This window comes from Lathyrus oleraceus, chromosome 4 (genome assembly GCF_024323335.1).
Source record: "Lathyrus oleraceus cultivar Zhongwan6 chromosome 4, CAAS_Psat_ZW6_1.0, whole genome shotgun sequence".
In the NCBI taxonomy this organism is placed as follows: domain Eukaryota; kingdom Viridiplantae; phylum Streptophyta; class Magnoliopsida; order Fabales; family Fabaceae; genus Lathyrus; species Lathyrus oleraceus.
Window position 1 is genome coordinate 102,726,265 of NC_066582.1, and position 22,255 is coordinate 102,748,519.

At 36.4% G+C, this 22,255-nt stretch overlaps 1 protein-coding gene across 1 annotated transcript; it reads left to right on the forward strand.

The window, feature by feature from the left end:
- Window positions 1-11,793: 11,793 nt before the first annotated feature.
- Window positions 11,794-17,011, forward strand: LOC127073711 (RHOMBOID-like protein 12, mitochondrial). Its single transcript, XM_051014900.1, has 8 exons — window positions 11,794-12,250; window positions 13,779-13,899; window positions 14,408-14,527; window positions 15,541-15,651; window positions 16,051-16,089; window positions 16,274-16,378; window positions 16,485-16,526; window positions 16,709-17,011. The coding sequence occupies exons 1-8, from the start codon at window positions 11,895-11,897 to the stop codon at window positions 16,796-16,798; spliced, it is 984 nt and encodes a 327-aa protein (XP_050870857.1). The 5' UTR covers window positions 11,794-11,894; the 3' UTR covers window positions 16,799-17,011.
- Window positions 17,012-22,255: the final 5,244 nt, after the last annotated feature.

Here is a 22,255-nt window from a genome sequence, read left to right on the forward strand (position 1 = left end):
GAATAGCCAACGGTTGCATTAGCCCAGACGGCTTCTGATGCTCAATCTTTGACTTCTGACAAGTCAAACAAGAATAAACAAAACTCGCAATTTCTCTTTTCATTCCCGGCCACCAAAATAACTTCTTCAAATCATGATACATCTTCGTAGCTCCAGGATGAATACTCAATCCACTACGATGTCCTTCCTCCAGAATACTCTTCTTAAGCTCAGTAACATCCGGAATACACACCCGACTACCAAATCTCAAAACACCATTCTCATCAACTCTGAATTCACCACCTTGACCTTGATTCACTAAAGTCAACTTATCAACCAAAAGCATATCAGATTTCTGACCCTCTCTGATCTCCCCCAGAATACCACTCGTTAATTTCAACATTCCCAATTTAACACTATTGTGAGTACTCTCACACACCAAACTCAAGTCTCTAAATTGCTCAATTAAATCCAATTCCTTAACCATTAACATAGACATATGTAATGACTTCCGACTCAACGCATCAGCCACTACATTTGCTTTACCCGGATGGTAATTCAAACCAAAGTCATAATCCTTCAGAAACTCTAACCATCTTCTCTGTCTCATATTCAGCTCTTTCTGATCAAACAAATACTTTAAACTCTTATGGTCACTGAAAACCTCAAATCTCGACCCGTACAAATAATGCCTCCACAACTTCAGAACAAATACCACAGCTGCCAATTCTAAATCGTGTGTAGGATAGTTCCTCTCATGAACCCTCAGCTGTCTCGAAGCATAAGCTATAACCTGCTTATTCTGCATCAACACACCACCTAAACCCAACAATGAAGCATCACAGTAAACTTCAAACGATTCCGATGAACTCGGTAATATCAGAATAGGAGCAGTAGTCAACCTTCTCTTTAACTCTTGGAAACCTTCTTCACATTTCGAGTCCCAAACAAACGCTTGCCCCTTTCTAGTCAACATCGTCAACGGTAACGCCAACTTAGAAAATCCCTCAATGAACTTCCTATAATAACCAGCCAAACCAAGGAAACTTCGAATTTCAGCAACCGACTTCGGAGCTTCCCACTTAGATACCGCTTCTATCTTAGAAGGATCAACAGCAACACCACCTCTGGAAATCACATGACCAAGAAAACTCACTTCTTCTAACCAAAATTCACACTTAGAGAGTTTAGCAAATAGCTTCTTTTCTCGTAGAACTTCTAAAACCACTCTCAAATGCTCGGCATGCTCTTCTTCAGATTTCGAATACACTAAAATGTCATCAATAAACACCACAACGAACTGATCTAGATACGGATGGAAAATTCTATTCATATACTCCATGAATACTCCAGGCGCATTAGTCACACCAAAAGGCATCACAGAATACTCATAATGTCCATACCTCGTCCTGAAAGCAGTCTTCTGAATATCTTCAGTTTTTACTCGTATCTGATGATACCCAGATCTCAAATCTATCTTGCTGAATACACTTGCACCAACCAACTGGTCCATCAAATCATCAATCCTCGGCAAGGGATACCGATTCTTGATCGTCACTTTATTCAGTTGCCTGTAGTCCACACACAACCTCATAGTACCTTCTTTCTTCTTAACCAACAACACTGGTGCACCCCACGGTGACACACTCGGACGAATAAATTTCTTATCCAACAGATCTTCCAACTGACTCTTCAATTCAGCTAGCTCAACAGCAGACATACGATAAGGAGCCATCGATATCGGTCTAGTACCAGGTACCAAATCGATCGAAAACTCAACTTCACGCTCTGGCGGTAATTCATTCACTTCTTCCGGAAACACATCAGGAAAATCACACACCACCGCTAGATCACCAATCACCAGTTTATCTTTAGCCTCCAAAGTCGCTAACAGCATAAACAACTCTGCCCCATCTGCTACTTCCTCATTCACTTGCCTTGCTGATAGAAACAAACTCTTTCCTTCCTCAACCTCAGGAAATATCACAGTCTTATCAAAACAATTGATAGAAACTCGGTTAAACACCAACCAGTTCATGCCCAGAATAACATCGATCTGCACTAGTGGAAGACACACAAGGTCTATCCCAAAGTCTCTACCAAAAATACTCAAAGGACAACTCAAACAAACCGAAGTAGTAGTCACTGAACCCTTCGCAGGAGTATCAATCACCATACTTCCACGCATCTCAGATATCTCTAACTTAAGTCTCACAGCACAGTCCAAAGATATAAAAGAATGAGTAGCACCTGTGTCAATAATAGCTACAAGAGGAAAGCCATTAATATAACACGTACCTCGGATCAACCGATCATCTGCAAAAGTCTCAGAACCTGATAGAGCAAAAACCTTGCCTCCTGACTGATTCTCCTTCTTCGGCTTAGGACACTGTGGACTGATATGACCCACCTCTCCACAGTTGAAGCAAGTCACAGTCTTCAACCGGCAATCTGCAGCCAAATGACCACCTTTTCCACATTTGAAACACTTCTTCTCATTACTGGTACACTCATGGATACGATGTCCAGCCTGACCACATCTGTAACACTTAGCAGGAGCACTAGAATCTCCTCCACTAGGCCTCTTCATTCCACTCTGCCTCTGAAAACCTTTGCCAGCTGCATACGGTTTCCCACGATCAACCTGATTCTTACCCTTCCTATCAACCCTCTGCTAATAGCTCTCTGCTCTGGCTTTGGAATCTTGTTCAAAAATCCTGCAACAGTCAACCAAATCAGAAAACACTCTAATCCTCTGATATCCAATAGCCTGTTTGATCTCGGGACGCAACCCATTCTCAAACTTCACACATTTCGAAAATTCTCCAGCAGCCTCATTATAGGGAGTATAGTACTTTGACAGCTCTGTGAACTTCGCAGCATACTCAGTAACAGTCCTGTTACCCTGCTTCAATTCCAAAAACTCTATCTCTTTCTTTCCTCTGACATCTTCTGGAAAATACTTTCTCAGGAACCTTTCCCTGAACACAGCCCAAGTGATCTCAGTATTCCCAGCAGATTCCAACTCAGTGCGGGTAGCAACCCACCAATCATCAGCTTCTTCTGACAACATATGTGTACCGAACCTGACCTTCTGGTTATCAGCACACTCAGTTACTCTGAAGATCCTCTCGATCTCCTTCAACCACTTCTGAGCACCATCTGGATCGTATGCTCCCTTGAACATTGGAGGATTGTTCTTCTGGAACTCACTCAGTTGACGAGCAGCTCCCATTCCCATAACATTCTGATTTCCTCCAAGCACTCCAGCTAGCATACCCAGAGCCTCAGCAATTGCAGCATCATCTCTACCTCTTCCAGCCATCTCTATTCTGAAAACCCAAACAACCAAAACAATAAGTACTGATAGGTTACTCACCACCTATACCGTACAGGGAAAACAGAATAATTACGACTCGACTCGACCGACTATGCTCTGATACCACTAATGTAACACCCTTCTAAATACCCCAAAATATTTAATTAAAATAGCAACATATCAATCAGAGTAATTATGCCCCGAAGGGTGTCACACAAAATATTCACACCGTTCAACAATATAGAGGTCATGCTCTTTTATTAATTTAAAACTTAAGCAATTGCATAAAACACAGCGGATATAATTTCATCAATCATGTAAAACATTACATGGAAAATGGTTCTCAACCAACAATAAAACATTCGAAACAAGTTAAGACAACCCATCCCGATGTTACATCTATCAGAGCACGACCCACTACGGAGACTACACTAGACTCCATAGCACTAGCTTCTACTCAACTCACTGCTCGTTACCTGAAAAATAGTTGTAAGGGTGAGTTCCTCAATCAATATAATAAGCATTATAGAACAACATGTAATGCTAAGTAAATAACACATCAATTCACCCTAACCAGACTACGCATTCAGCAACGGCAATATCCATCCAACCATCATATTCAACAGTGAAAATCTCAATCATATTCAACATTAACAACACAACACACAACACACATATGATACTGGAATACATCCATTCATATCATATGCCATACATTCATTATGCAATGAGACTCTTATGCATGCGGTACCGACTATGTTGTGAACATATAGTTCAACCTCACCGTCCAAATCCAGGCACGGCTACCAAGCTCACTAGTCCCACTCATTTGAGACATAGTGACTCACTCACTAATTCCTCACCATGGGAATTAGCTACCACCCCAAATGGGCCATGATATGCACGCTAATCACCTAGCATGCAACATCAACGATAATCAAGAATAGACACATGCTCATACTCTAAGCCATAGAATAGTCTATTCACAAATGCATACATTCACAACATCATGTATACCATTCCACATTATCAACACAATTTATCACAAAAGCATATTATATCATGCCAAACAACAACCACAACATTAGCACACTCTACTAATGTCTATACTGCTCAAAACAGCGGGAATTAATCCCTATTACGTCATAGGCCAACATAGGCCAACCCTCAATTAGGCACACAACATTAAAATTAACATTTTTCCACTCTACAACAGCGTTAACCGGTTAACGCCCTGGGTTAACCGGTTAACGCAGCACAACACGCCTCCTGTCTCAAAACTTAACAGGGTTAACCGGTTAACGCCCTGGGTTAACCGGTTAACGCAGCACAAACAGCCATATATCAGAAATCACAACAGTGTTAACCGGTTAACACCCTGGGTTAACCGGTTAACGCAGACAAAACAGCAATAATTCACAATTCAACACAGTGTTAACCGGTTAACACCCTGGGTTAACCGGTTAACGCAGGACAAAACAACATTTTCAGGCAAAACGCAACAGCGTTAACCGGTTAACGCCCTGGGTTAACCGGTTAAAGCAGGCAAAAACTCAATATTTTCACATTTCAATACAGTGTTAACGGTTAACACCCTGGGTTAACCGGTTAACGCAGACCAACCAACAATTCCTGCGCTAACACACGGCAGAATGCAGAATTCCGCCGTTGGAGGACTTCCGGACCTCCGATTCCGATTCCGTAAAAAGCTATACGATCGGGAAAACATTACTCACACAAATACCGATTTAATTTCAACTTTCAGCACAGTTCATCCAACAACATTTCAACATTTACAAATCCCAATTAGGGTCAAATTAACGGCTTATCACTACCCATGACATATTATCCCAAAATACCCATTAATCGACGATAAACCCCCCTTACCTTAACAATCCGGCAGAATCTTTGAGCTTCAAGCTTTCGTTCTCCAACCTTTGCTCTTCAGCTCCTCTTCTCTGCCCTTTTTCCCTTTTCTCTCACGATGCTTCTCTGTTCTGTTTTCACGTGAAATGCTTTTCCAAATGAGAACTTTTCCTTATTCCAACATATATATACTTTCCAATAATAATAATCCAAAAATAATAATAAAATTTCCAATTATTTAATTAAATTAATAATTAAATTATTAACTCAATTCAAATAATTATTTTATTATTATCGGGGTGTTACAGACAACGCCACAACAGGTTGCTTCTTGGAACACCAAGAAATGGGACCTCCCAGAAATTTGAATAAGTACCCAGACGTACTTCTTCTGTCAACTCTGTCTCCACACCAATCAGAATCTGAATAACTCAGAAGTTCTGACTCATCCTTTCTTCCAGAAGGAAATAATACTCCATACTTCAGAGTTCCCTTGATATACCTCAGAATCCTGACAGCAGCTTGGTAATGGGACCACTTAGGTTTACTCATGAACCTACTAACCATCCCAACTGAATAGCAAATATCAAGTATGGTATTGCACAAATACCTCAGAGAACCAACCAACTGTTTGAAGGTTGTAGCGTCCACATCCTTTCCATCAGAGTCAGAATCCAGTTTCTGATTTGTATCAGAAGGTGTGACAGCAATCTTACAATTCTTCAGATTAAATCTCTTCAGAATTTCTAATTCATACTTGAGCTGATGCAAAATAATACCTTTCTCAGAGTATCTGAATTCCATCCCTAGAAAGTATGTCATTTTGCCTAGATCAGTCATTTCGAATTCATTCATCAGAACTTTCTTGAACTTGACTATCTCCTATTCAGAACTTCCAGTCAGCAGTATATCATCAACATATAAACATACCAGAGTCATATTTCCTTCAGAAGTATGCTGAACATAGACATCGTACTCCATCTCACATTTCTGAAAGCCTTGCTTCTTGAAAAATGAATCAATCTTCTGATTCCAAGCTCTGGGCGCTTGTTTCAATCCATATAAAGCTTTGTATAATCTGTACACCATCCCTTCTTGATTCTTTTTCACAAATCCAGGAGGTTGTGACACGTAAACTTCTTCTTCTAATGGACCGTTCAGGAATGCAGATTTTACATCTAAACGCATCAGAGGCCAATTCCTGTTAGCAGCTATTGCAATCACCATTCTGATTGTTTCATGTCTTGCTACAGGTGCAAACACTTCAGAGTAATCCAGCCCAGGTTTCTGTAGAAATCCTCTGGCTACCAACCTTGCTTTATGTTTGCCAATTGAACCATCTGGCTTTAACTTCTGCTTGAAAACCCATCTGACGCTGATGGCTTTCTTGTCTTTTGGAAGTTCTGTCAGCTTCCAAGTCTTGTTTCTCTCTATAGCATCAAGTTCTTCTTTCATGGCCTTCAGCCAGAGCTTCTGCTTAAGAGCCTCTTCTGTACTTATGGGTTCGGAGTCTACTAACATGGCACACTGAATAACTTCTCCTTCAGAGTCTACTTCAGTGTCTTGCAGCATGTCAAATTCTGCATATCTTCTGGGGATGTTTCTGATTCTTTGTGGTCTCTGAACTTGTTCAGAGTCTTGAGCTTCAGAGTTTCTAGCTTCAGATGGTTGACTTCCTCCAGAGCTTTGACCATCTTCAGGGCCTGGCATATTTCCAGAGTCTGAATTGCCACCAGAATCTGGATTATCATCAGAGTCTGGGTCATCAGAGTCTGGATCATCAGAGTCACCTTCATCTTCTGAGTCTTCTCCAGAGTCAGAATCACTATCAGAATCAGAATCAACGTCAGAGTTTACTCCAACTTCAGAAATTCTTAACTCTGACCTTTCTTCAGAAGTTCTAACATCAGAATCAGATTGAGACTTATCCCAATTCCAAAATTCTGATTCCTTCACAATCACATCTCTGCTGAATTCAATTTTGTTGGTTTCTGGACAATAGAGTTTGTATGCACCTGTACTGTGGTACCCTATCAGAATCATCACTTTACTTCTATCATCCAGCTTCTGTCTTCTGGCTTCTGGAACATGTTTATAGCAAACAGAACCAAACACCTTCAGATGACTAACACTTTGCTTATCTCCAGTCCACTTCTGTATTGAAACTATTTCCTTCAACTTCTTCGTAGGACATCGGTTGAGTACATACGTTGCAGTGGCAACAGCTTCTCCCCAGAGCTTCTGAGGAAGCTTCTTCTCCTTTAGCATGCTTCTCACCATATCAAGCAAAGTGCGGTTTCTTCTTTCAACAAGACCATTGTGTTGAGGGGTATAAGGAGCAGTAACCTCATGCTCAATTCCATTCTCCTCACAGAACTTCTGGAACTCTTTGGAGTTATACTCACCTCCACCGTCAGTTCTAAGAAACTTCAACTTCTGACCACTCTGATTTTCAGCCTTCATTCTGAACTTCTTGAATTCATCAAACACCTCGTGTTTAAACTTAATAAGGGATACCCATGTCATTCTTGTGAATTCATCAACAAATAACACAAAGTATTTATTCCCTCCAATCGATGCTACTGGAAATGGACCACACACATCAGAATGTACAACTCCCAAGGCATGTTTTGCTCTTGGAGAAGTTTCTGACGCAAATGGCAATCGTGGTTGTTTTCCTTCCATGCAAACTTTGCATGACTTTTCAGGCTTCTTAATTGCAGGAATTCCATGTACCAACTTCTTTGAATTCAGATGTTTTAAGCTTCTGAAATTCAAATGACCAAATCTTCTGTGCCACAACTCACTCTCCTTCTCAGCACTTGTTGCACTAAGACATTCTGAGTCTGCAGTTCTGACATTCACCTTGAATGTTCTATTCCTTCCCTGTTCTGACTCCATAATCAACTTCTGATTGCAGTCATACAGCTTCAGAAGATTGTCCTTCATGGTAACTGAAAAACCTTTCTCAATTAATTGTCCCACACTCATCAGATTGCTTCTGATGCCAGGTACATACCACACGTTCTGAACCAATGTTGTTTTCCCATTGTTCAGAATCACTCTGACATTTCCCATACCTTCTGCATTAAGATATTTGTCATTAGCACATCTGATCTTTGTCCTCCTTTCAGAGTCAAAGTCAACCAGCCATTTCTTGTTTCCAGTAAGATGATTTGAACAGCCAGTGTCCATATACCACCAGTCTATCAGATCCATATCATCAGATTCAGAGGCCATCAATAGCACAGATTCGTCATCAGAACTTCTGGCTATATTTGCTTCTTCTGATTTTCTCTCCTTGTTTGACCAACAGTCTCTAGCAAAGTGACCAAACTTCTTACAACAGTAACATTGGATCTTCTTCTTGTCATACTTCTCTTTTCCCTTCTGAGCATTCTTTTGTCTATCAGAGGTTGAGCTTTCTGACTTCTGACCACCATCAGATCTTCTCCTGGCTTCTGACTGCTTCTGATACCTCCTATCAGAAGTTGCTTTCAGAGCCTGCTGCTCTACTTCCCTTTCAGAAGTTCTCTCAGTCAAACGCAACTCTTGCGCTTCTAGACTGCTCTGCAGCTCTTCAATTCTCATGGTGCTCAGATCTTTGGAATGTTCTATTGCTACCACAATGTAATCAAATTGAGAGGTAAGGGATCTCAATACCTTCTCCATGATTGTTTCTTCAGAAAGAGTTTCTCCACACGCTTTCATCTCATTAGTGATCATAATCACTTTGGAGATGTATTCAGAAACTTTCTCATTATTCTTCATGTTGAGATTCTCATATTGCTTTCTCAAGGACTGAAGCTTCACCTTCTTCACTGATGCGTCACCACCATAACATCTAACCAGTGTGTCCCACGCAGCCTTTGCTGTCGTTGAATCTACAATCTTCTCAAACACATTTACATCAACACATTGATGAATGAAGAACAATGTTTTCTGATCCTTCTTCCTTACTTCCTTCTGCGCGTTTTTCTGTTCATCCGTCGCATCTGCTGCTACCGGAACATAACCATCAGTGACAAGATCTAGAACATCTTGAGCACCGAACAGTACACGCATTTGGATCATCCAACGATTCCAGTTTTTACCGTCAAATACTGGAAGTTTGGTGTTCATGTTGCCGTTTCCGTTCATCTTTCTACCTTGCACAGTACACTCAGATTTCTCACACAGTGTTTCCCAACCCACAGAATTAAAATTCTGATCAGATTTTGTTCAAGATTCAACACGAATCTAAGAATCAAAATCAAACACACAAGACCTCACGTTCACTCGTGTTTCCCGTGTTTCCCAATGAATCCGAACCGGAGCTCTGATACCAATTGTTGGTGCAAAGGTAGAATGAATGATGAACGGAAATATTCTATTAAGAGAATGACGGCTACAAAACATGATAAAAGTTACAATGATTGTCACCCTATTTATAAGCTAAAACTAGGGTTACTAGAATAAGATAAAATACTAAAATACCCTCTAACAAACTTAGGGGCTAAGAAAATAGTACAACTAATAAATATGAATTACTTCTAATAAGACTCACTAGGAATAATAATTTGCTGGAGAAAAGACATGCCAGAATGCCAGACGGTGTTGGGCTTTAAAATGACAAAATGTCAGACGATGTTGGTCTTTTAAAATGAAATGTCAGACGATGTTGGATTTAACCGCATGCATTAGTAAAAATATATTAATTCAAAATAACAATACAATATGAAATAAAGTTGTAATGGTATTAGAAGTTTCCTTCTTTAATCTCTTTGATCCCCCCTCAGAGCTTTTACTAATTTGAGAATAATTAATATTATCTCAAAATTCATCATTAGATATGTAATTTAGACGTTGGTTCAAAATATTAAACATTACATCATCATGCGAGTTGACGCAAATATAATTATATAATTATAGAATACAAAAGCAACATATATATATATATATATATATAATATATATATATATATATATATTATATATATATATATATATTGTTATATTTAGTAAAACCCTATACTAGAGTGCCTTCGTCCAACAATTGAGCACGTCCAGACAGTATCTAAGGGAATCATCTGAGAGGTCCTACTAACGTGGGAGTCAAGCAAGAGAAAGTCTTCATTGAGTTCGAGAAGATATGCGGTCAATAACATCCCCTAGTAAGAAGGGGCCGATTAAGACCACATCTAAGAGGTAAAAGCCACAAGCGACAGGAACTCATATAAATACCGTATTCCTCAATATGATAGGGAGATTCTCAAGTCATACACATTCCCCACTACTCAAAGAGCACTACGCTCCCAGTAGTCGTAACACTCAACCTAACCTAACCATCTGTTTGCTATCCAACAACGTCGGCCACCAACAAGGCCTCTCACCTCACGTGAGTTAGTACCTTAAACAACCTTCAACATCAGCGCACAAGGCTTCTCGCCGCCGTGAGCAAACCCTCAATACCCAAATTATAATACACCTACTAAGGTCTCTAAGTCTCCTTTCCTTGCAGAGGGAGCGCACACACCCTTTTGACCAGTACAGTGTCGCCTACCGTGGGCTCTGTAAAACTAACTTGTGCCTCACTTTCTCTCGTCACCATCATCCTTCCTGCTATTACCTTCACTCCTACACCTAGTCACTTTTGATCCCTCTATTTTGATTTTTTATATAACATTTTAATCCCCCTTAAAAAAAACAACTTTTTAATCCCTTCATTTAATATTTTTTGGATTTTTTGTCTCCTTTCACATTTGAGTAGTTGACACTTTCTTTTATGACGTGACATGAATTTAGCAGTGCACATGTGGTGCCACATCATATGATTGTTTCTAAATTTTTATTTAAGTGTATGATAAATATAAAACCAGGGGAGGGATGGACAAATTAAAGTAAAACTCAATTGGTTATACTGTCATGTTAATTTCCTTGCGGGATAGGGTTATCAATGATACAAATTATTTAATTATTCTTTAAAAATATCTAATTTTTTAAGAAGATTTTATTTTATTTTTAAATATAATAATACATATTATAATTAAATAATATAATAAAATTATTTTTTATTTTTTAAATATATGAAATAGCAATATTATATTATATGATGTGGCGTCACGTGTACACGGCCAAATCGATGTCTTATCATAAAAATAGGTCAATTACTTAAATTGAAAGGAGAAAAAAATCCAAAAAATATTAAATGAAGGATAAAAAGTTGATTATTTAACAGGTTAAAAATGTATTTAAATTTTAAACCATTCTTTTTATGAATACTAGCGTTCAGACGGACATTCTCCGCTTTTTTAATGAATACACGTGAAAATACATACGATATATTTTATTTAATATTAATTTTAAATAAAAATTATATAAAAAATTAATAGTAGGAAGTTAGATAAAAAATAATAGTAATGATTTCAATAAAAGTTATTAGACGTAATTATATAAGTTATCTAAAAATAAAGTTGGTAGAAAAATAGGCTACACCAAAATTAAATTTTCTTTTTATTATTATAGATATCATATTGCCGTCGTTGCATTGAATTCAAACAATTACATGCATTTCTTTTACCAGGAAATTCAGTTAATAAGAAAATCACTTTTGTTTTGCCTCAATAAAAAAACTTTAGTTTACTAAAAAAATCACATTTTCTTTTTCCAAATAAACGGGGATGACCACACTTCCAGCTTATGATTAAACTGAATTAAAAGAAAAAAGCTTATGATCAAACAGTGAAAAAAAATGCAGAGCTTAGTTCGCAGGCTCACGGTGGTCACACGCCATCATTCCCAACGCCAACCCAATCTCCCCTTCAATTCTCACCGTATCTCTCACACTCATCTTCAACCTTCCAATCCAGGGCATCGCATTCCCTCTTCCTCCGCCATTCATCATTTTCACTCATGGCGCTCCCTTTCCACCATCCTTCGTTCCTCTCTCTCCCAACCAAGGATCGCCCAACAGTTCGCATCCGTCTCGCGCAACTATCTCTCCACTTTATTCTCCAAAACCCTCCTTGTTCGTAGTTTTCCCAGAGTTCATTTTTATAGACAGAACTTCAGTTTCAACCAAAATTATAACTCTTACCGGCGTGGTTGGTAATTTTCCGTGAGATTCCCTATCATGCGAACACTATAACCAGCTCGTTTATGTTTTGTTTTGTTTTGTTTTTGGTTTACAGATTACAATCCTCATTTTCACGTTGAATTTTGTGATTATAATTCGGAATTGGGTTTAATTAGGGTTTAGGAGGTTTTTGCTTGTCTGCTGGATTTCCAATTTTTAAAAACCTGATATTATTACTTAATTCTACTGCTTATTAGTAATCACTATTTTTTTATTCTATAATGTACTAAAGTTCAAATGATGTATCTATTGTAGATTGACCTTCATATACTTCTGTGTCTATAGAGTGGTTTTTATTTCCATGCTATTTTCAACTCTTTTATATGGTTGTGTGCAATTTGAAATTAGTGAACTTGTATCTGTGCATGTAAATTGTGTAAATTGGATGTGTGGTGAGCCTAGACAGGAAAATATTAGAAATGACATTAGAGAGAGTGTTGGGTAGCATCTATACCAAACTTCTGAGTCTTAGGATGTTTTGGTATGTAGAGAGAAGACTTGTAGATTCTATGGTAAGGAGAGTAGATCAGATGGAGAAGAGTCAAACAACTAGAGGTAGAGGAAGATCTAGAAAAACTATAATAAGAGTTATTAAGAACAAGGTTGTCAAGATTGGGATCTTGCATAAGATTGGGAGTGGACAGTAAAGTCATAAAACATAAGATCGTAACTAAGATCGGAAGATCCTACTCAATTATTTTTGTAAGATCGAGAGGGGGTAGCAAGATCGTAAAACATAAGATAGTAACAAAAATCGTAAGATATTACTAAAACGAAAAATTATACTATATATTTGAAGTTTTTTTACATGATATTTTGGGTAGGCAAGTGTATTCGTGGGAAAGTGGGCTTTGTTGAACCGTAATTATTGCGCCCCGGCATCTTGCCAACCTTTTCGGCTTGTAATGGTGGTGGCCGGAACGGCGAGCATGGGCGGAAAACGACTAATCGTGGCTGGCACTGGCCAAGATCGCACAAAATCAATGATTTTACAATTATTTTTCTTCACATTTTGACTACAACACGCGATTCTACTCAAGATCGAGATCGTTGGGGGTGAGTGAGATCGCAAAGTTGTAAGATTTTAAGATCTAGATCCAAAACTTGACAACCATGATTAAGAAAGATCTCGAGATTAACGATTTTGATATAAATATGGTTCTGGATAGAATATTATGGCAGAAGTTGATTCATGTAGTCGACCCCACTTAGTGGGATAAAACATGGTTGTTGTTGTTGTATTTATGTCTGTAAATTAAACTAGAATTGGAAGACAATCATGCACAGTATTACTGACGTTTCTTTAACAAAGTGTTTATGGCTTATGCTTGGGAAGCTCTGAGTTTTCTTGCCACTTTCAGTTTCTATAGTGCCATTCAGATAGAAAATATTTACACCAATAATACTATGCAGAAAATCCATGATTTTTTTTTACCTGCTTGTTTAGACTACTTACAGTGTTATATGGTATTTTGATAATATATTTTGACCTTTTTGCAGGAGGTCATGGTTTAACAGGCTAACACCAAATGACGTGGTTCTGGGTTTGATTGTATCTAATGTTGCTGTTTATTTATTTTGGAGGATAGCAAATGAAAAGTTTATGCTAAATAACTTTACTGTGAGTTTCTTGATTTATGGACTTTATTCAAGTTGATGATGCTTGTAAATATTTTTGCTCGGCCTTTGCTTTGTATGTAACTTCCACCTACTATTGCGTTTATCAAGTGTTTCTTAGGAAAGTCGTCAATACGGCTGTACTGTTACGGTATGATATATTACTATTGTCTTAGTAGTTTGTAGATGTATCAATATCTTACCTTATTTTTATTGAAGATAGAAAGTGAAAAAAAAACAATATTTTTAGGCTCTAAACAATTCCTAATAGCAAGGGTATCCTAATTTTCTAGTTGAAGCTTATGTTTTGGAGATACTAAGAGACGCTCAGGCCAAATTCATGACTGATGCATATAGAATTAGTGTAGAATCCATCAAAGTAACAATGATTGCTGGATTGACACTTTACCAGCTTTTGAAGGACGGAATTAGTAAATGTGTTGCTTTGTAGTTATAGTCCGTGTGGATTTAACTTCATCTAGAGCGCCGATTAATTTATTTTCTGTTAACAGATCTCCTTGGACAATATTAAGAGTGGACGCTTGCACACTTTGATCACCAATGCATTCAGTCACGCAGATACCTGGCATTTAATTTACAACATGATTGGACTCTACTTCTTTGGAGGGAATGTAAGGTTCCTTGTTCTTGAATATTATTTCTTAATCATTATTTCTCTCTCATCTCTTCATTTTTTCTTTCCTTTCCTTATATTAGCAATATTTTATTTTGGGCTGGTGTGTAGACTCGCATTCTCCAAAACACAGAATAATATGTCACATGGTTATGAAATTGAGTTTGGTATTTAATTCGAAATGCAATAGTTTTGACAAGAAACATATAACATCTGAAGTTCTTAGGTATTCTAGATTATCAGGCATTCAGGCTTGTCTTTTTAGGTGGCACTTTCAGATTTTTGGTCTCTTGAGAACTGTTTATGTCACTTCACTCACCAAATGGTTTGTCTTGAACCACTCCATTTGTCAAATAATTTAGCATAAATATACTGAATATAAATCTAATAATCAGTAATTGCGCAACAAGTTTTTAGTTATAAATAGTCTTTTTTTCCCAATCACTTTTGGCTTTAAACATGCCAAAATCAACTTTGATTTTCGGTGTTATATGACTAGATATGCCTATTTCATATTTTTCTTTTTCTGTTTATATACTTGTTCGGACTAGTTTCATTCATTTTGTAATTTCTTGGTGTTATATGACTAGATATGCCTATTTCATATTTTTCTTTTTCTGTTTATATACTTGTTCAGACTAGTTTCATTCATTTTGTAATTTCTTGGTATCACTGTTACTAGGTGTAAGATTTAGGAAGAAATATCCCTTATATGTAAAATATTGAGTTTGTAGATTAAAGAGTTTCTACTATATGTTGGGTTTTTTTAATACAATACAATTTAAAGGCTCCGGTTTTACCACTAGCCATCCCCTGAAATTCTCGTATGACTGATACTTTGTTGTTTTTCCCAAATCTCACTTGACTTGTTAAGAACATCAATTGGAGTATGTCAGATGCTATCATTTAACTGATAAATTTTGCTGTTACATGTTTTGTTTTCCTCTGCCACCGGTTATTTTACCATTAGCTTCATTAATCTTTAACTATTTCTGATTGGGCTTTGAGCAGATTGTAAGTCAATTTGGGCCTGAATTTCTGCTGAAGCTATATCTTGCTGGCGCAATAGGTGGTTCTGTTTTCTATCTGGTGCATCAAGCCTACAAGGCTCAAACAGCTAAGGTCCAGTGAGATTAGAAATGACACTGAATGTCCACCAATTCTAAATCTTTCACTTAAAATAATTTCTGGGTGAATCAAAGGAACAAAATCTTGATTTTTAGCCTTCACCACATGCTAGAAAAGTTTGTCATTAATATGCTAATTCATTTTCAATCTCAAACCTTTGATATATGGATTTCTCAATTATACTTTCTTTTTGCTTTAAAAATTTTAAAACTTTTTTTCCCTGAGAAATGTATGGTTTTAGTATACAATGATAAACATGTTGTAGCTAAGGCGTCAAGTGTATATTTTGGAACTTATACATCTTTTGGTCGAAATACTTCGAAACATGTGAAAAATACTCATAAACATTTTATTATTGGGTTTTAACGTTTCTCTGCATTTTGTTTGCAACAGGGCTGGGGAGCTATCAACTCTTCAAGGGAATTTGCATTGGTGAGCTTATAGTAACTATTCTATAACCGGCTACCCTTCAACAAGGAACGTAGGACACATATTGCAATTATTGATGTTCTTGGCTTCACTTGTCAATTATGATTTATGAGCTATGTATTTCCTTTTATCACTTACGGCAGTAGATAAATTCCTATTAATTTAACCAGAACTTGCCAATGATTAGGGAGCAAGTGGAGCTGTGAATGCAGTTATACTGCTGGACATATTCCTCAATCCAAGAGCAACTTTATACTTGAACTTTTTTATACCAGTTCCCGCGGCATTGCTGGTAAGCTGTTCTTTACTTTATGCTAAGTCAAAAAACTGAAATTTGTTAGTAGGATACTCACATATCCTTTTTTTTCTGTCTTGTAAATTATGGTTAATGAATGAAGGGTGTCTTTTTGATCGGGAAAGATTTGCTGAATATAATTGAGGTATGGTGGACTCTGTCAAACTTACTAATTATCATGTTTACATTTTTTTCATAAACATTTTTCCATCTCTAGTAGCTTAATTTTCCGGAAAGGATCGCCAGACTCATAACTACTTACTCTATGATATTACCATAATTTCTACAAATTTTGAGATTTACTAAAACTATCAAATTGATCTGTAGGGAGACAATACGATATCAGGATCTGCACATTTGGGGGGTATTGCAGTTGCAGCCATAGCATGGGCAAGAGTTCGGAAAGGAAGATTCTAAATCCACTTTTTGACACCTCCGCAAAACTGATTTTTATTTGTTAGTTATACTATTCAATCAGTTATTGAGGCCATAACAAACCATTTGTTATCATTTTAATTAGCAACCATATATAAGGTAAATTGATTGGGTTATGTTGTTATAAAAAAAAAGTTGTTCTGTCAAAAATAAGCTATTAGTTTAGATTTAGTTAATAAAGCATATGCTTCACAATTGCACGATATGTCTTATTTTATTATGTTTTTGCATGTCATTTTATTTCAAAAATGCTTGCACATACTTGTTTTAGAAAATCTGTTTTTATTTTCTTCTTTGTTTAACTGGTGCATCAATAATATTAAATCTCTTATTCTTGAAAAGAAAATACTATTTTATCATCTAATAAAAAAATATTTCTCCCCCAATTGTGGTCATTGTGTGCGATATCGTTATCATCTAGAAAGAAATGTTAATGACGATGATATACTTTCTAGAAGAAAAATCTCTCAGATTTTGGGTCCGTTACTTTCGTTTTTTTCTAAAAATATGATTTTCACATTAATATACGTAAAATTCTTTTTTTTATAAAAGTCTCAATTGAAAATTTTGTTATTCTTAAAATATTATTTTTTGTATTTTTTATTATTAATTAAACTTATTTTTAATTTCAAAATTTTAAAAAATCACTTAATTTTAAAATTATTTTTAATAGTTTTTTACAAAAGTTATTTTTGAAATCCACCTTTTGAAAAACTTGTAATTTCAATTATATTTTGATCTTTAATAGTGTATGTTTATATTATATGATATTAAAATTAGTTTTTTTATTTAGAAAAAATAAATTTTAAAAAATTTATAACTGATAGACGCTTTATTAAAAAAACAAAATTACATCCGATAATATGGAGGATGTTGTTTTTTTTAAGTAAATAAATAAGAATTTTATTTCATAACTAGTTTTTGCTCGAGTTCATAGAATCTTTATCTTCGATTCGTGTATATAAAAAAACTAGTTTATATAAACCATTTTAGAAAATTTGGTGGATCTATTTTAAAAGTCCAAACCATTTTCTATAAAAAGTGGCCCAGTCCATTATAAAAGGGAAATGTCCATCATATGGGATGTGACCCACACCTCTAGAAGCTCAAAGATGCTCTTTTTATTTTTGGAGATGTATCTTCGAACGTATTTAAAATTACAACGGTTTTTATATTTTCTAATAGCCATACTATTTTTGATCAAAATTTGTATGGAGATATACATCTGTATATTTTGTGGGGTGTATCCAAATATACATCTCCAGAAATATCACTGAATTGTAAAATAAATCAACTCAGTGAATAAAAATACTATAAACGAGTACAAAGGTTGTTCCAGAGATGCATATCCGGAAATGTCAACAGAAAATTGTATAAAATACCACCTTGTATGTTCTTGTCCTTCATGATCAAAGGGAGTTTCTTTTTGAAACTCTTAAAAATAATTCTTTCATTCTCAATCAACTTTTCAACACCAAAATATCATTATTGTATTTTATCACATAAAATAGAGCAAAATAAGCTGAAATTTAAGGTAAAGTTATTTCATTTAATCTCTCATTCCTTGCATTAATGTGTTTTTAGCTGAAAATATGAACGTTTAGTCCGAATATGTATATTCGGACAAAGTTTGGTGTGTTTCGGAGATATATCTCAGGATCTACCTGATAGTTTGAGTTTTGAATATGTTTTTCTGTTATGGCTAGTATTAGATATGGTGCACCCGAATATGTTTTCCAAAGCTATTGTGAGGATGCATGTTAAATCAAACAAAGTGAAGCATGATGTTAAACCAAATGAAGTGAATGATGATGTTAAACCGGATGATATTAAATTGGGTGCTATACTGGTTGCTGTCGAGGTAGATATTCGTGAATGATTTACAAATAAACAAAAGTTTATTGTTCGTGAACATATGCTACAATGGATCAGCATATAGGATGGGAAATTGGGATTTGGCATTGTAATCAGAAGGATTTGGCGTTCTGATAAAAGACAAGTATTTGTAACAATGAGATGTGAAAGAAGTGACACATACCATCCACCGGTTAGGAAGTTAAAACATGATGACACCAGATCAAGAAAATGTGAGTGTCCGTTTAAATTGCGCTGATACCTTAAAGCCAATGACACATTGAAAATTAATGTGGTTTATGGTATACATAATCATACCTTGAGTGGCAAGCTTGTCGGTCATTCCATTGCATGTCTCCTTATTCCGGAGGAGAAGGAACTTGTTTCGGACATGACATTAAACATGGTGTTGCTGAAAAATATACTTGCAACTTTTAAACAGAAAAAACCTCAAAATGTTTCTAATATCAAACTAATATACAATGTGCGTGCCCGAAATAAAAAGGCGGTAATAGGTCTAAGATTTGAAATGCAACAACTATTGAAGCTTTTATATGATAACTAACCACTATGTTTCTAGGTATAAAGTTTGTGAGGATAATGTCACAGTTCGAGATACATTTTGGACTCATCCCAATTTTATCAAGTTGTTCAACACATTTTCCATTATGCTCATAATTGATTCAACATAGAAAACAAACAAGTATATACTTCCACTATTAGAAATTATTGGTGTTACTTCTAGAGAGATGACTTTTCAATTGCTTTTTGCATTTTTGTAATTCGAAAAAGAAAACAATGTTACATGGACTTTGAAAATGTGCAAGACTATGTTGAAGGACTAAGAAAACATGTCAAATGTAATTATCATCGATCGCGGCACAATATCAATGAATTTGATTGCAACGACGTTTCCTACGTCGCATGCAATACTTTGTAGGTATCACTTAACCAAAAATGTGAAAAGTTGACTAAAACCTACGATAGGCACCAAACAAGTCAAATGTGAAGATGAAAAACGGGTCAAACCTGTCGTGGTGTTAGAAAAAATAATGGATGTCTGAAATGGTATGATAAATTCTTCCACAAAAGAGTTATATGTTAAATTTGTAATATATTTCAGGAGGGTGTGTGTGAGATATCCAAATTTCTTGAAATATGTTGAGACAACTATTTTGGACTAGGTGAATGAGAAAATTGTTTGTGCCTGGACCAATCATGTTAGGCCCTTTGGCAATACAATAACTAACAGAGTTGAATCTGCACATGTTACACTGAAGAATTGGTTGAGAAACAATAAAGATGATTTTTGTCGATATTTGGACATCATGAACCAAATGCTCCGAAAACAACACAATGAGATACATGCATCTTTTGGTCGGAGCATTACTGTGTTAGAACACTGATTCAAAGACAACATCCTTTATTCAAAGTTGGTTGGCAACATACCTCGGGCGGCATGGAATTTTTTTCACGAAGTCAAGTGACCAAATAAAACAGGTTCAGATAGCTCAAAGTGTGGATGCACACTTAGGAATACATACGATCTTCCATGTGCTTTTTTAATTTCAAAGAAGATGAAGCTTGATAAACTGATATGTATGGAGGAAGTTTACACTGGAAAAGGCTTTGGTTTGATGATGATGGTGTGATGAAGGATGATAATCAAGCATAAGTATTTTGACCGAATGGGAAGTAATACTTATGAGATCATGAAATTGGACATCAAAGAGGAGTCGAGGAAGATTGCATATCCAAAAACAACGGATTTAAGACCATAGTCAAAACCGGTTAAAATAAATGGTGCCTCTAAAAATGTCAAACCGACACATAGTGACTGAAATTCTGGTATCAGATATGAGATGTCGAAGGTAATGTCACGACACTAATATCTTAATAATACAAACAGGATAAAGATAAAGAATAGTAATGTAAGAGACACAAGCAATTGTTAACCCAGTTTGGTCCAACTCACCTACATCTGAGGGCTACCAAGCCAGGAAGGAAATCCACTAAAATATAATCAGTTCAAAGACTCTCCGTACACTTCAACAAGTTACAGTCTTTCTCACCTAATCTCTACCCGTGCAATTTCTACCTAAGCACTCTTAGATACGAGAACCCACTCACTTCCCTTCAATCACACCTGTGTTTTTAAACAACAATCCCTTGTGAAAAGAAAACACTTTTCAATTACACACACTTGATCTTCAATCAAGTAGACACACACTTGATCTTCAACCAAGTAGACACACACTTGATCTTGCTTAACAGCTTTGATCAAGTAGACATACACTCTTGCTTAAAAGCTTAGAGTGACAAATTACAACCCACAAATCAGACCAGTTCAATCATCTATGGATGACTTGAATGGCTTACAAGTCTCACGACTAAATAAGACACAAACCCTTGCTCTCTCTCAGTATTTCGCTTAGTATCGGTTGTGTACAAATCAGGTTTTCCAAGTCCCTTTTTATAGAAGCTTTCAGCTGGGCTTGGACATCTTGAAAACCCTAAACTATTTTCCAATTAAATCTTCTCATGACAGCTGGTTAAATCTCCTTGGAAAATAAGTAAATCAGGTTGTAATCAATGATTGAATGCGCCTGCAAATCAGATCTTCAATCATACATAGATTGCCATTAAATGCGCAATCACAAAACACATAACATTCTCCCTGAATGTTCTGTGTACAGGATGTCATGACATCGGGTCTGACATCCTAGAACAATCCTGCATAATTCCATAATTCCATTTATAATTTCCAGCAGGTACAAACATATCAGATGCCATGACATTGTGTATGACATCCTGAAACAATCATGCATAATTATGTTTTTAAACTCCAGCAGGTACATAATATCAGATGCCATGACATGGTGTATGACATTCTGAAACAATCCTGCATAATAATGTTTTCCATTTAAACTCCAGCAGGTACACAAATATCTTAAGTTAAGATATCACATGCAACATCTTGTGAACACTCTTTGTTTTACCAAAATTGCTGCCAACATTTAGAACCAACAAACTCCCCCTTTGGCAAATTTTGGCTAAAACATATATCTGTCCACTTTGTTCACAAGAGAAAACACATCAGTAGTTAAACAACATAACAACAGTTTAAATAGCAGTATAAGCAAACACAATTACTAGCTATATCATCTAGTAATACACACATGCACAAGGGTACTTCTTCTCCCCCTAAATATGTGCAACACAAACAATATTACTAGTTATAGATGCAACTAGTAAGACACGGACACACAAATGCACAAGGGTTCTTCTTCTCCCCCTAAATCTGTGCAACACAGACATCTCCTTTAATAATAACAGCACCTGTAACCACATCACCTGTAACAGTCAGAATCACCCTCTGGCATCTACTTCAACACGTTAACATTCAGAATTTCCTTCTGACATCTCCTTCAACATGTTAACATTCAGAACCTCCTTCTGACATCTCCTTCAACATCACCTGTACAACACAGAGCTTGCACAGAACATCAGACATCTCCTCCAACATCTCAGAACAGAACACCATTCTGTCTTACATCAGACATCTCCTCCAACATCACAGAACAG

Coding starts and splice junctions, on each gene's coding strand:
- LOC127073711 (XM_051014900.1), top strand. CDS start 11,895: ATGCAGAGCTTAGTTCGCAGGCTCACGGTGGTCACACGCCATCATTCC. Junction 13,900..14,407: donor TTATGCTAAATAACTTTACT/GTGAGTTTCTTG, acceptor TTCTGTTAACAG/ATCTCCTTGGACAATATTAA. Junction 16,527..16,708: donor ATTTGCTGAATATAATTGAG/GTATGGTGGACT, acceptor ATTGATCTGTAG/GGAGACAATACGATATCAGG.